The sequence below is a fragment of the Thermobia domestica genome, chromosome 3 (assembly GCF_964235325.1).
Source record: "Thermobia domestica chromosome 3, izTheDome1.hap1.1, whole genome shotgun sequence".
In the NCBI taxonomy this organism is placed as follows: Eukaryota; Metazoa; Arthropoda; class Insecta; order Zygentoma; family Lepismatidae; genus Thermobia; species Thermobia domestica.
In genome coordinates this window covers 43246654-43262936 of record NC_137456.1, presented here as the reverse complement: position 1 = coordinate 43262936, position 16283 = coordinate 43246654, and the positions used below count along the sequence as shown (strand labels likewise).

General features: G+C 36.8%; 1 protein-coding gene across 1 annotated transcript in view; it reads left to right on the top strand.

Moving 5' to 3' along the window:
* Positions 1-1944: 1944 nt before the first annotated feature.
* LOC145681426 (glutamate-gated chloride channel alpha-like) overlaps positions 1945-16283 on the top strand; it is a 130832-nt gene continuing 116493 nt past the window's right edge. Inside the window, exon 1 of the mRNA XM_081753072.1 lies at positions 1945-2079. Coding sequence (XP_081609198.1) covers positions 2048-2079 — 32 coding nt within the window. The 5' untranslated portion in view covers positions 1945-2047. The remainder of the gene's footprint in view (positions 2080-16283) is intronic.

Below are 16283 nucleotides of genomic sequence, written 5' to 3'. Positions count from 1 at the left end.
CTTCCGATGGCTGATATGTGCAAACCGAGTCTTGCGGTTGTACATTTTTCAAACAAATCCTACAAACGAACTTAAAGTGCTCGTAAAGTAAACTACGTTATAAAAACATATACTCCTGCCTGGTTCGATATAAAGAGATATCAGTCAGTGAAATGTGGACCTAAACATATTTTGAAGGTAGTTCAAATAATTAGACATTTGACAAACAACATAATTAGACATTGAACATTTGAAAATATTTGAATAAAGAATTATCGATCCTGTGATTTTGAGAAACGCGTTCTTCTGTTATCCAGAGAACACATTGATGGCTATGACTGTGGATGAGAGACAACACGTACGAGAGTTGGGTTACAGGAGAGTGCTAGAGGCAAGAAATCAAGATCCGAAGGGAAAATCTGTTAGAACTTTTATGGTACCTTGAATAAATTTTGATGCCGCGGACTACAGTGAGCTGATAGATTCGAGAAAATGTAACCTGTCAGCCCCTCCATGCTCGAAAGCTTGACAACAGAAATTTATCTTATCACTTATGCATGGCAAACCTGTTCCTGAGTTTGACTTCTTAAATTTTCCATGCCATACTCATGAAGTTGAAAGTTGTGTCGAACTTGTCACAGAGTCTACAGGAGAAGTGTGTGGACAAGGAAACAGATTGCTACATTAGAGCAACTTTGCTCTCAAAACTCACAATGCCAAAATTTGATTTTAAAAAATTTGAATTTAAGACAACATCCTTGACTAAATCAACATAATTTAGCACATTCTAATTGATAGGAGAGTTGGGTAGGGTGTGGGTGGGTGGAACTCGAATTGCAACCTCCTCGTGGTGAGTTCTGCTCTATTTCATGAAAAAAAAGTTACCAAATGGACAAAGAACTGCAAAATCATTATGAAAATAACATGTATAAAATCACCACATTAACTAATTATTAACAAACATGACCTCACACAACTAAAATAAAGTGCTCAGACACTGTAGAAATAATAAAGAAAAGTAATCTGTATATTCCTTGCGTAAAGGTAAATTTTGGAGTTTTTTGTCTTTTTTTTATTTCAAACTTTAGGTCATTTGCGCGAACTGAAGATCCAAAGTGTGATTATTTTCGTTATTTTTTCATTAATTAGCACGCAAATACGCAACTTTTGAGTCCTATTAGGATTCGATACTTGAAAATTTGATTTTTTTCGCTCCACCTTACTGTAGATAGTAAGGACTGAGTTCTAAATATATTGGCCTGCCAAGTATTAAGTATTTGCACATTCAGGGTATTGACAGACCGGTCATTTTGGTAAAGCTGGTCTTGAAAGAAGGTCAATCTTGATGGTGGTTAAATTTAGTGCGGATAGACACATACTTCATTCTATACATTAGCATACGGAAGGAAGTTTTGGAGTTTAACCCCCTTGAGGAAGGTGTTATGGAGAAATAATGATTTACTATATTACGCTTGGCCTAAAAGGAAATGAAAATGAGTTTTTGAACCTTCCCTTGACTAAGTCCATCCTATACCACTAATTGTATATATTTCTTGACAGCTACAAACATTTACGAAAAAATGCCACGAACTTATGATACAACCCAATATAATAATTTACTGTTATCTCCTCGATTTATGGGCAAGAAATCGTCGTCACGCACGGAAATGTAGTGAATAGTAGAGACATTGTTTATTTGATTTTAATCCGTGCTCTGGTATTAGTATTATTATCAGGGATGATCACATATTTAACCCCACCCATGAGAGAGAGGATCAATAATAATAATACCAACAAAGCATGCACGTCAAAGTGCACTCATTTCGCGTGTTAGTCTTAGATAGGCAATGGACTAGAAGAGAACATGCTACGCTAATAACACGGACTTCTTTCCTATCTCTGTTTGTTACTTAACAAAGTGGGAGTTACTTAACATGGAAGTTGGGAAGTGAACGTCCACGTTGATTTTCAGTAAAAGTTCAAAACTTTTCTTTACTGTGCTGAAGAAGATGTGCTGTGTTTGTGCGTTGCGGACGGCGGAACTTTACCTAACTTAAGAAAAGAAGGCATGTCATGCTTAACATCATTGGTGGTTCTTTTGTAAGTACAATGACATGTATTTATGATAAAGCAGAAAAACATTAACATAATCGGGTTATTGATAGAGGGCTCATGTCTGCTCCCATGGGTTTCGACTTGACTTTCAGCCGGTGGTTCAATGGTAGTCTTTCTCGATAGTCTCGTGGCTAGAACGTGCACCTTTGGTGTACGGGGTTCCGGGTCCGATTCCTCGATGTTTCTGTGTTCGTGACTCAGTCGTTCTAGGTTAATACAAAAACGAATTAAGAGAGTAAAGCAAGTAAAACCTAGTAATAAGTAGTTAAGCAAAGCTAGTGAGACACGTTCGGTTAAATAAAAAGTGGCTAGCATATGTGCCTTTGATGTACGGGGTTCCGGATTCGATTTCCGGTGGGAGATCCTTCGTAATTTTAACTGTACTCGATGTTTGTGTGTTCATATCCTTGCCGTTATTGGTTACTGGAGAAACGAGTACAATGTAGTAAAAGCATAGTAATAATTAGGTGAAAACAAGTTACTGAAGACGCAAAAAAAAAAAAAAATGGTAGAGTGCTTACGTCTTGTGTGTAAAGTCCCTGGTTCGATACCCGGTCAAGTAAGCTTGTGGTGGACAACATCATGTCCGTGGGTTTTCTAGGGGTACTTTCGTTTCCTTCAACATTATCATTCCATCAATTCTTCTATCATCATTCACCTGCCTTAATCGTCATCTCCCTTAGCCTAAGGGGTATAATCGTGGGACGTTAAACTGAAAGATATCATTTTTCAATCTCAGCCTATATTATGAGTTACAGTTGCCGTATTTTCTCAGACTTTACATAAGTTTTAATTTTAAAAAGATAGCGTATGTCAGTGGTGAAGGAGGTATCGAACTTCGTTGTAACCCAGAGGCTGCGGTGTCTCAGTGGTAGTGTGTTCACCTTTGGTACCAGCTCTCTCCAAGTAAATTTTGTGGTTGACAAACGCCGTGTGTGTGAATTTTCTCGGGGTTCTCCCGTTTCCTCTCCATGTGATTCATTGGTTACCGTCTCCTTTAGCCTAATCGGTACAACCGTGGGGCCAAAAACTTGAAGATTTCATTTCAGTTTCACTTTTTCGTTGTAAGTCACTCAGAAGACCTGGAAACAATTAAACTCGTAACCCACTAGCCTCGGTCTGACCCGTATGAACGTAATCACCCTGAGAGCCCCGTAACCCAAACAGCCACAGCCACGGTGCGACCCGGAGACAACGGAAATCGTCATACATAAGTAGAGGACACATAAGGCTGCAAATGTAATCTTAACGTGACTCTGTCCTCTTGCTCTTCCTTACTAACCTTTAGCGTGGGGGATCCAGGTTTTATTTCCGGGGGAGCTCATGTGGTTCAGATTCCACGTTAATCAGTAGGTCCATGTCTCATGTAGCCTCGCTTCTGAACAGAGACACTAAACTCAAACTCAACTCTTTCTTACTGAATCGTTCGTTTTCTGCCTATCTTATTATGTGTGCATATGTTTGTGTGTGTGTGTGTGTATGTGTGTGTCTAAGGACTACAGTAGAGGGTGGCTCAGTGGTAGAGCTTTACTTCTGGTGCGTGAGGTCCCTGGTTCGATTCTAGCTGGCGTCAAGTGGGCTTTGTGGTGAACAAAATATCCTGATAGTGGGTTTTCTCGAGATTCTCCCGTTTCCTCCCATTTTATTCATTTCAACATTTCATTCATTTCTCATCATCACTGTCTCCTTTAACTTATCCGGCTTTAGCGAGGGACGTAAACCGGAAAGGTTTCATTTCATTTCAAAGCACTACAGTGCACTAAAAATAACTGCAAGTCCCATCAAATTGTAAGTGCATGAGAATAACAGAAAACAAGCATGTTTTTTTTCTTTATGTGGGAATCATTAAAATATAATTAAGATAGCCTGTAAAACTTGCTGAGTAGAATATAAGAGATGCCGTTGAGTCCACATAGTGTTTTGATAAATTTTTCTGTATGGCCTGTGCTCCAAACCACTGTATTATTTCTCATTATGGAAAGACCAAAACGCGATATTATATTTTGAGCACGGTGGCTCAGTGGTAGAACGCTTAACTCAGATGCGTGGCGTTCCTGGTTCTAGCTCCGGCTAAGTAAATTTGTTTTGGACAACATCGTGTTCGAGGGTTTTCTTGGGATACTCCCGTTTCCTCCCATTTTCTCATTCTATCAAGTCTTTCTTCACCATTCACTCGCTTCACTCTTAGCCTAAAGAACATAATCGTAGGACGTTAAACTGAAGTATTTCATGAAATTATATTTCAAATATTCAAGATAAGGTACACTCATGTCCAAAATTATTGTCGCATGTCTATAAATATGTTGTTGTAGGAATATAATTTGATAACGAATTCGCCCGGTATTTCTTATAATGTTAATATGTGTACAATCGGCAAAGGCATGTATGTGGCAAATTTCATGTCAAAAGAGCAGTAAATAAGAACAATAAAACGAAAATAAAACTTTTATGTCCAATTATTAACATTTTGTTTTAATCATTCTAATTTTCGTGTTTATAATTCTTCTCCTATGAAATTCACCACAAATATACATTTCCCGATTATACACATACTATCAGTATTAAAAGTATCCTGCAAAATCATTATCAAATTATATTCTTATAAGAAGATAGTTATAGATATGCGACAATCATTTTGGACATGAGTGTACCTTGATTTATGATTATCTTATCGGTAATTAAACACATGAATATTTGTTCTTAAGCAGTTGACACCACGAAGTTTATTACAAAATACTTTAGTAATTTTGTGGAGTTGATATTAACATCCAGGTCACCGAGTTCGTCCAGGTGAGATAGGGTCCATTTTTGTTTTTCCTAAACAACAGAAACAACTGATACTTTTGAATTTACATTTCAAAAAAATAAATAAAAACAAATGATGATACAGGAAATTCATATTGGTTTCCAGTTTAAGGAATAGAGATAATGTAAAAGTTTGGGTCTTCTGACTTATCTCGTGTAACCTCCGTCCAGGTAAGAAAACGTGACTTGGAGCCCCCTACTTTACAACAGGCCCGCAACCAGCTACAGAGGTTTGGGACGGCCATGAAGAACATAGGGGACCAAGTGATTGAAAATTCTCTTAGAAATGTCTAAAATGTTTTTTTTTTTTTTGTATTAATAATAACATTTTGTATTGAGGTCTGGAGGGACCATGAAAAGTTTAGGGGGCAGGCCCCTTAGGCCCCCTCTTTGGTTGCGGGCCTGCTTTACAAGTCTGATTATAGAATTATAGAATTTAAAATATAGGCCTAATAGCGATATAAACTTCGGTACTTTAAATCTCTTTCATGAAATTCTGTGTATACCACTGTACAGCATATATCTTCATAAGTATGTAGGCTACGTGTACATATATGTTCCGAGCATGGGTCGGCCTCCCCTAGCTCACGGAAACAACTTAAATTTCTTAAGATTTTTCTTAATACAAATAAAAAAAATACCAAACGTAATGTAGCAACTAGGGAGATGCCCCCCAGGAAAGTTTTCTTCGTGCGCCCATGGTTCCGTTTGCGAATTGATGGGAAATTATGGACTTCTCCTCAATCACATTTTGATCTCCGAAAAAAAACTAAAGTATGCCTATCGGAGATGCTCGTTTTCTCTCAACACTATGTTTAATTATTAAAAGAAATGAATATATGAATTTTTACTGATTTTTGTCCTTTTTTGTACAGCACATTGATACAATGTAAGATAAAATAGTATCATTCTTATACTTCAGCATGTTTTGGAAAATTTAAGTGTGAGCGTCTCATGCAATATATAGTTAATTTAAGTATTCTTGCTAAATTTATTGATTTAATATATTTCTTGTTTATTATTGTTGTCAGTTAATTATATACAGGATGTCCGAGTAGGACCGGTCCTTAGGTCCCCTTTATCCAGAAAGAACAAATTTTAAAAGCCGCAATTTTAAGTATTTTACTCATCATGAACAACGAAGGGGAACACTCACACTCAGAAAGGTTCAAATACTACAATACGGTCTCGTTGTGTTTTTTTTTCTGTAAATAATAACGTGTTATGTTCCTAAAAGGAAGTGTTAGAAAAGCAAACACACTTGTAGAGGAAAGATCGTAATTCTTTTTATGAAGTTCATTACGAAGCTCCAATTGCAATATATTAGTTTGCAACTCCAGTGGAACTAACCCGTTTACACCATAGGAAAGACTATTCCATCATCTCTCAAATGCGCTATGTCTTACTTCTGTAGAGACCCACAGGGTGAGCAATTAGGAGCATAAAGTAAAAAATCGTTCATAATTTGTAATTTTCAAACCGTTAAGAATTGGATCCATGTTCATATCAACTCTTTTCTTAGAATCATCCATACTACGATTTTTCAAAGGATTGCCACTTCCTCCTGGGACACACTATAAATTGTAATGATTTATAGGTAGAGACTAAATAATGGACAGGGTGGGATTTATTCCTTCACCAATTTTATTATAAAATTAAGTCTTTTGTGTCTACAAAGGTTCTAATAACAAAGTTTCTCTACAATGACCAAGGTTTGCAGATTATAATGTTGTGTACGGGTAACCCCTTAGCTACACAGCAGCCTGTAGGGTACTCAAGGATTTGGTTCTAGGAAACCTCAGCTCATAGCAGCCTTTGCGAAGTATGGTGCTGTTTAAGGTGATCCTCTTAGCTTCATAGCAGCCTCAAGGGTTTAGGATAGGCTGTGATCAGTTGGTCGACTGATGCCAGGGTCCTCCGTGGTTGCGCTTTTATTTGTCCTCTTCGGGTCCTTTCGTGAGGTCCGTAGTAGTAATCGCCCCACTTGGCCTAACTTTGGATTATCCTCAATGAGGGGCCCCAAGGCCAGGGGTCAATGACCTAGGGGTACCTAGGACCACCCCCTCTAAATTTTGGCAGGGGTACCTTGGCCCACCCCCTAAATTTTGGCAGGGATACATAGGACCACCCCCCTTAAATTTTGGAAATTGCCAAATCTAAAAATTTGGTATGGTAGCCTAGGACCATAGTATGTACCTCTATCAGTATTGGGTGTCTATGTCGTTCCCTTTCATGGGTAAAAAATTGCCAAAAATTCAAATTTCGGGGGTTTTTGACCTAATTTATCCCCTTTGATGAGGTATTATTACCCTATATAGTTATATGGGCGTATACAGGGGTCCATTACCTTTCATAAGACATGGGTATATTAATGCACCCCTTGAAAAATTTGGGAGGGGTACCTTGGCCCACCCCTTAAATTTTGGAAATTGACCAATTTAAACATTGGGTATAATAGTATAGGACCCTAATATGTATTATGATAAATTTGGGTGGTCTACCTCATTCCCTTCTAGGGGTACAAAATTGCCAAAACTATAAACGTAAGCAATACGTTGTACCACGTGTTTGGTTTTTGGTACATTTTATCCCCCTTTGATGAGGTTCTATTACCTTATATGGTTATATGGTCATGTATAGGGGTTCATTATCTATCATAAGACATAGGTACATTGGTGCACCCCGGGAGGGGTACCTTGGCCCACCCCTTAAATTTTGGAAATTGCCCAATTTAAACATTTGGTATTATAGTACAGGTCCTCAATATGTATCATGATAAATTTGGATGGTCTACATCGTTCCCTTTTAGGGGTACAAAAATTGCCAAAATATAAACGTAAGTAATACGTTGTACCACGTGTTTGTTTTTTTGGTCCATTTTATCCCCTTTGATGAGATCCTATGATTACAAGGGGTCCATATCCTAAGACATGGGTATATTGTTGCACCCTTCTTAAATTTTGGCAATGGGGGTCCACTGAAATTGTCCAATTTAAGCATAGTACAGGACCTCAATATGTTTCGGTGGTCCTATTTTCAAATTTTTAAGTACAACCACGTGTTCGGTTACTGACTCAATTTATCCTATTTGATAAAGTTATAAGGTATGGACGGTATCTCCTTTCAATTTGGTAGTACCCTTCGGGTGTAGTACGGTCACGTGATCAATGATTTGGTTTTGATGCGCGACGAGGTCCCTGGTCAATGTTCTCTAGGAATTAGGCGGAAACTTTGAACAAGATTCTTGGCATTTAAAACTTTTTTTTTCAACTTTTCAAACTAAAAAAAAATCAAAACAAAAAATTGAAAACGAAAACTTTTAAACAAAAATCTTGAAACTAAAAAATTTTTCAAAACAAAAATTTGAAACGAAAAATTTTGAAACGAAAACATTTGAAACAAAAATTTTGAAACGAAAAATTTTCAACAAAAAAATTTGAAACGAAAAATTTTCAAACAAAAAATTTTGAAACAATAAATTTACAAACAAAAAAATTTCAAACGAAAAAATTTGAAAAAAAATTGAAACAAAAAATTTTCAAACAAAAATTTTTGAAACAATTTTCAAAACAAATTTCAAACGAAAAATTTTCAATTAGAATTTAAATCAAACAGTGATCAGCTTTCACGGTTAACCGTTAAACTTTATCCGGTTTTAACTATTCGATTAACAAATAAACGGTTTTCAACTATTCGATTAACAAATAAACGGTTTTCAACTATTCGATAAACAGATGAACTGTTTCTTTCCTTTTCACACCAGTGAGTGCAAGAATTTTTGTACTCTCTTTAAATACGCATCATTTTTGAAACAAGGTGTTAGTGTTCATCATGGATACACAATGGAAACATCCATTTACCTGTATTCTCGCAGGGCCTAGTGGGTGTGGAAAAACGTATTTTGTGAAGCGATTACTGTCACATCTCCCAACCATGATCAATGCAAAATTTCGTAAGATATACTGGTATTATGCAGAATGGCAAGACGTGTATGCAACAATGCCAGTTCCAGTAGAATTTCACGAAGGACTTCCACGAATGAAAGATTTTCAGCCTCAAGATGGACCACATTTGATTATTATTGATGACCATATGCGAGAAGTGAATAGTGATATTGTTGATATGTTCACAAAAGGATCACATCATCGAAATATTAGTGTGATTTTTATAACACAAAATGTATTTCATCAAAGTAAAGCAAATAGAAATATGAGTTTAAATTGTTCGTATTTGGTGTTGTTTAAAAATCCACGTGACAAGTCACAAATCAAGCATATGAGTTATCAAATCATGCCTGAGCATCCACTGTTTCTACAAGAAAGTTATGCAGACGCAACAAGAAATCCACATGGTTATTTACTGATGGATCTTAAACAAGATACACCCGATGAAATGCGATTTCGTACAAATATTTTTCCCGACGATTTGCATCATTATGTTTACGTACCAACAAAACATGTTTAAATTATTGTGCATGTGAAAAGAATGACTTAGTCTGTCACGATGTCTCCTACAGTGAAACACGCTGATCTGCTACGTGCTCTGCACAAAGCTAAACCAAGATTGCGTAAAGCTATTATTGCCAATGCAGACGCTTCATTAATTCATAGTATTTGTGAATGTTGTTATAATGTCTTAAAAGGCAATGTTCCACTGACAAGTGCGCAGAAGTCAAGATTAAAGCGTTACAAGAACACGCTCCGCTATCTCGTAGACAATACAAAATCATTGGATAAAAAGAAGAAACATTTAGCCGTACAACAAGGAGGATTCTTACCTGCATTACTTGCACCTATTGTAGGAAGTGTGTTATCCAGTATTTTGTTTAAACAATAAACTTCATGGGACATAGCAAGAAGATGGTTTTAGTGCCACCAGAAATGCTTCAACGAATGCATGCATCATCATCCCGTGTGAGTGAAAATCGAGAATCTAATCTCGATCGTGAAATGCAATCTATATTGAATACATCGTATCCAAGTGATGAACAAAAATGGAATCAGTACAATAGAATATTACAGAAATATTTTTATGTGATACGTAAACAAGAAGAACCAATACCACTTACAATTACATCAATGAAACCTGATGGTGACGTCCCGAATGTTGACGATAGCACGAAACAAGAAATTTTAGCCGCAATACCACAAAGTATCGTAAGAAAGCCGAACTACTATTCCGTCGTTTAAAACAAGATGACGCAATTACGTGGGATCATAAAGGAACAGTGTACATCAACGATAATAAACTACATGGATCCAATATTGTAGATTTAATGTGTGATGTGACTCGACCGAGGAAACATTCTAATCCTCAAGGCTGGGAATTGTTTTGCAACTACCTTGCATCGTCAAACACACCTCAAGAATTGATTGGTAATCCACGAAGATTAAACTATATTGTCAAGCATAATAGTACAACAGCATCTGAAGGATCTGCACCACCAAAACCGGCACCTGAATTATTTTCTTCCGGAGAAGAAGAAGAAGAAGAAGATGATGATGTTTTAGAAGTCCGACCAAAAAGAAAACGTATTATTCCACAATGGTCAACGTACAAACCATGAACAAAAAGTTGAAATCCATTTATTACAATCCAGCACATCCTGCATCGTTTTCTACTGCAAAGAAATTATGGCAAGCTACAGGAAAATCTATACCTCTAGCCAAAATAAAACTTTGGTTAAACAAACAACCTACCTACACGTTACACCGTCCTGTACGTCGTCGTTTCCGTAGAGATTTTTATCTTGTCAACAATATTGATGATCAATGGGAATGTGATTTAAATGATTTACAATCACTTCAAAACTATAATGACAATTACCGCTATATTCTTACAGTGATTGATGTGTTTAGTCGGTACGGGTGGGCTGTACCACTAAAATCAAAAAGTGCCGAGGATATAGTGAATGCATTTGAAATGATTTTCCAGGACAGGAAACCAATTGTACTACGTAGTGATCAAGGAACTGAATTTACCAACAAGACAGTACAAAAGTTTCTCAGGAAACACAACGTGCAACATGTTACAACAAAGGATCCAGATATTAAAGCCAGCATCGCAGAAAGATTTAATCAGACATTGAAACATCGTATGTGGAAATACTTTACCAAATATCAAACATACAATTACATCAAAGTATTGCCTTTACTTGTAAAAGCATACAATGAAAGTCGGCATTCCAGTATTAAAATGGCACCTGCAAACGTTTCTCAGGACAATTTACTGGAGGTGTGGCATAACTTATACGACAAAAAGCTACAACGTTCAAAACAAGATACGGATTTATCTGTTGGTGATACTGTTCGTATAAGTAAAACAAAACGTATCTTTGACAAGGGTTACCTCGAGAACTGGACTTGGGAAATATTCAGAGTAAAAGCCATTGTACCAAGAAACCCACCAGTGTATCGACTAGAGGATTTAAATCATCAACTCATCGATGGTGTTTTCTACAGAGAAGAATTACAACCAGTACCGCTCCCTTCGACGTTCCTCATCGATAAAATATTACGTACAAGAACAAAAGGTCGCAGAAAGGAGTATCTCGTCCAGTGGAAAGGATATCCTTCCTCATTCAATTCGTGGATCCCTGCAACTTCATTGAAGAAGAAGAATGGAACCTGATCAAGATTTTTACGTTACACTTCCCAGTAATAGTTCCATGGATTATTTTCCAGAAAATACATTGACTTCATATATTACGAAATTACAACGACGTGTAGAGTTTCGCCAGAAATGGGATGTGGCAATTGTAGAGATTCATTATCCACATTCTTTGCTGAACATTAACAGTGAAAACAATAAAATATATTACAAATCATCAAGTAGTAATGATCAAGAACCGTGGAAGGTTGTAACGATCCCTGTTCGCTATTATAACAATATACGGGATCTTATTCATGCAATTAATATACATCATAAAGAAACCAATTTATTTATATCTCATGACGCAACTAATAATATATGCCTCATAAGACATCCCAAAAAGGAAATCCATACTTCTGTACAAATTTCACCAAGTGTTAGTTTAATGCTTAGATTTGAACCGAAAAGTGATTTAAAAGATATGGAAAAGGGACAATATACACCGGATGTACGATTAGGCTTACCATCACAAATGTACGTCTATTGTGACATTATTGAATCTGTCATTGTTGGAGATACAATGGTACCATTGCTACGAATTGTCAACATGGATCCTGTGAATCATACTTTTGGAAGTCATGCAGTACAAATCTTTAATCTTGCACATTATGTTCCGGTGGAAAAAATGAATTTTGAGCAAATACAAATCGATATAAGGGATAGCACAGGTCATCGGATGCCATTCACCTTTGGAACGGTGTGTACAAAACTACATTTCCGTCGTCGTCGTCATGACTGATCCGTATTTGCAATACTACCAAAAACAAGCGTTGTCCGGTATCGGCAACGTCTATGTAGGAAGTCCCTATCAAGCAGGACATGGCATTGGAAGTTTCCTTGGTGGCTTATTTCGTTCAGTGTTACCACTTGTGAAGCAAGGAGCTAAAACTGTGGGAAAAGAATTATTAAAATCAGGTGCCAATATTATTAATGATGTTGTGATCTCGAATCAACCGCTGGAAGAATCGTTTCATCAACGGATGCAAGAGGCAAAATCAAATTTACAAGAAAAAGCTAAAAATAAGTTGAAAACTATGCTGGGAAGTGGATATCATAAACGAAAATGGGATGACTGCTCTCAGTTTGAGGTTGACCTTCCAACGATCAACAACACCATCAATCCTACAAAGAGACGTAAATTATCACATAAGAAGAAGAAGAAATCATTGGCATCGTCACCAGATATTTTTGATTAATTCAACGATGGCTTTCTTACATCATCAATCCTGTGAATGTGTAAAAAGTGAATTGGACATTTTTTCAACGTTGCCCACGCAAACCAGTGTTCTGGACAATCGTATTATAGGCTACAAACCAATTAGTTCAATAGCTGAAAATTCACCAATAGAATTTGTAGTGAGTGGTAGCAGTGATGAATACATTGATTTGCCACAAACCTTATTGTACATCCAAGCACAAATTGTGAGACCAGATGGTTCCTCCTTCACCAATACGGATAAAGCAATTGCACCTGTCAATGATTTTCTAAATGCTATGTTTAGTGAAGTACAAATCTACTTGAACAATAAACTGATTTCATTTCCGTCACATAATCATCCATATCGTTCGTACATGGAAAAACTGCTCAATTATAGTGATGGAGCTAAAAATACACATTTACAAACAGCAATGTGGTTTCAAGATACGGCTGGTCATATGAACGCAACCACAAGTGAGAACAAAGGATTTCAACAACGCTATGAACTGACAAAACAAAGTATGAAATTCGATATGATTGGACATCTTCATTGTGACATTTTTAATCAAGATAAATTTTTAATTCATGGAGTGGAATTACGTGTGAAACTTATTCCTGCAAAACCAAACTTTTGTCTCATGGCCGGTGAAAGTGGTGTCAATGCAAAAATCAATATTCTAGATGCATCGTTGCAGGTGAAAAAAGTCAGCATCAGCCCTAGTGTTAAATTGGCACACAATAAAATTTTACAAGCTACACCGGCAAAGTATCCTCTGACAAGGGTTCAAATGAAATCATTTACCATCCCGAAGGATATACAATCCAAAACTATTGATAACCTGTTTATGGGAACATTGCCAAATCGTATTATTGTAGGATTTACATCGAATGAAGCATCCAGTGGAACTATTACCACCAATCCATTTGAATTTCAACATCTAAACATTAATTTCTTTACATTGTACGTGGATGGAAAAGCTGTACCTTCAAAACCATTGCAACCCAACTTTGAAGAAAATCTCTACATTTCATCGTACCACACATTGTTCTCAGGCTCTGGCATACATTTTACCAATACTGGAAATACAATTTCAAGAGCCGACTACAAAAATGGATATACACTGTTTGTATTTGACCTAACTCCCGATTCTTCTGCTGGAGATTGTCACTATTGGAATTTACAACGACATGGCGCCATCCGATTGGAAGTTCATTTCCAAGAGAAATTAGCAGCACCTGCAAACTGTATTGTGTATGGAGAGTTTTCCTCACTCCTAGAGATCGACCACCAGCGCAACATTATCCTGGACTTTTAAATTACAAGGTACGTATACGTTATGTATCATTTCCATTCACGATGTTGAATACATTACAATTAGCTAGTGCTTTACACGGTAGTCCATTATTCAGAAATCATTTTACCGGGGTATTTGCAAGCGATGAGTTGCCCTCACGGATTTCTCTTCCTCTGGCAATGATTGTAAATACAGATCCATCCACAAAAGTAGGAAGTCATTGGATTGCAATTTATATTGATCATCGCGGTGTTGGAGAATATTTTGACAGCTATGGCCTTCCTCCTTATGTACCACAACATGTTGCATTCTTAAAACTTCATTGTATGTACTATAAATATAATAATAACCAAATGCAAAGTCTTGGTTCATCCGTATGTGGTTATTATGCTTATTTTTATTTGTGCTGTAAAGCCCAAGGAAAATCTCTGCGTGAAATTCAATACTTGTTCACAACAGTACCCACGGTTAATGATCGTAGACTGCTGCAATATACCTTCCAGGTAATTTTATCATATTTATCATTGCAAATGTATTGTTTAATCATCATCTATTTCTATACTAATCATCTTTTTCCTCGTTCTTTTTTACAGAATTCACAATACGAAGCTTTGCAAACGGGTGCTATGCTGCAAAACATGGAAACAAATCATTACAATCAAGAAGAGGAGGCGGTCTAATGAAGAAACCCAGCTCAATATACAAACATTGTCAATAAGAAAGAAAAAGAAGAAAGCAGAAAAATGAATAAAATACAATTTATACTTATTTATGTGTTTTTATTGTCCATTCCATATACAACGTTATCAGATTCTCCTAAAGAACTGTGCGATATAAGACGAAAACCCTGGACAAAGTTTCCACCTAATTCCTAGAGAACATTGACCAGGGACCTCGTCGCGCATCAAAACCAAATCATTGATCACGTGACCGTACTACACCCGAAGGGTACTACCAAATTGAAAGGAGATACCGTCCATACCTTATAACTTTATCAAATAGGATAAATTGAGTCAGTAACCGAACACGTGGTTGTACTTAAAAATTTGAAAATAGGACCACCGAAACATATTGAGGTCCTGTACTATGCTTAAATTGGACAATTTCAGTGGACCCCCATTGCCAAAATTTAAGAAGGGTGCAACAATATACCCATGTCTTATGATAGGATATGGACCCCTTGTAATCATAGGATCTCATCAAAGGGGATAAAATGGACCAAAAAAACAAACACGTGGTACAACGTATTACTTACGTTTATATTTTGGCAATTTTTGTACCCCTAAAAGGGAACGATGTAGACCATCCAAATTTATCATGATACATATTGAGGACCTGTACTATAATACCAAATGTTTAAATTGGGCAATTTCCAAAATTTAAGGGGTGGGCCAAGGTACCCCTCCCGGGGTGCACCAATGTACCTATGTCTTATGATAGATAATGAACCCCTATACATGACCATATAACCATATAAGGTAATAGAACCTCATCAAAGGGGGATAAAATGTACCAAATACCAAACACGTGGTTGTACTAAAATTTTGGCAATTTTGTACCCCTAAAAGGGAACGAGGTGGACCATCCAAATTTATAGTGATCTATATTAGTGTCCTATACTATAATACCAAATGTTTAAATTGGGCAATTTCCAAAATTAAAGGGGTGGGCCAAGGTACCCCTCCCAAAAATTTAAAGGGGTGCACAAATGTACCTATGTCTTATGATAGGTAATGAACACCTATACATGACCATATAATCATATAAGGTAATAGGACCTCATCCAAGGAGATAAATTAGGTCGAAAACCAAACACGTGGTACAACGTATTGCTTACGTTTATAGTTTTGGCAATTTTGTACCCCTAGAAGGGAATGAGGTAGACCACCCAAATTTATCATAATACATATTAGGGTCCTATACTATTATACCCAATGTTTAAATTGGTCAATTTCCAAAGTTTAAGGGGTGGGCCATGGTACCCCTCCCAAATTTTTCAAGGGGTGCATTAATATACCCATGTCTTATAAAAGGTAATGGACCCCTGTATACGCCCATATAACTATATAGGGTAATAATACCTCATCAAAGGGGATAAATTAGGTCAAAAACCCCCGAAATTTGAATTTTTGGCAATTTTTTACCCATGAAAGGGAACGACATAGACACCCAATGCTGATAGAGGTACATACTATGGTCCTAGGCTACCATACCAAATTTTTAGATTTGGCAATTTCCAA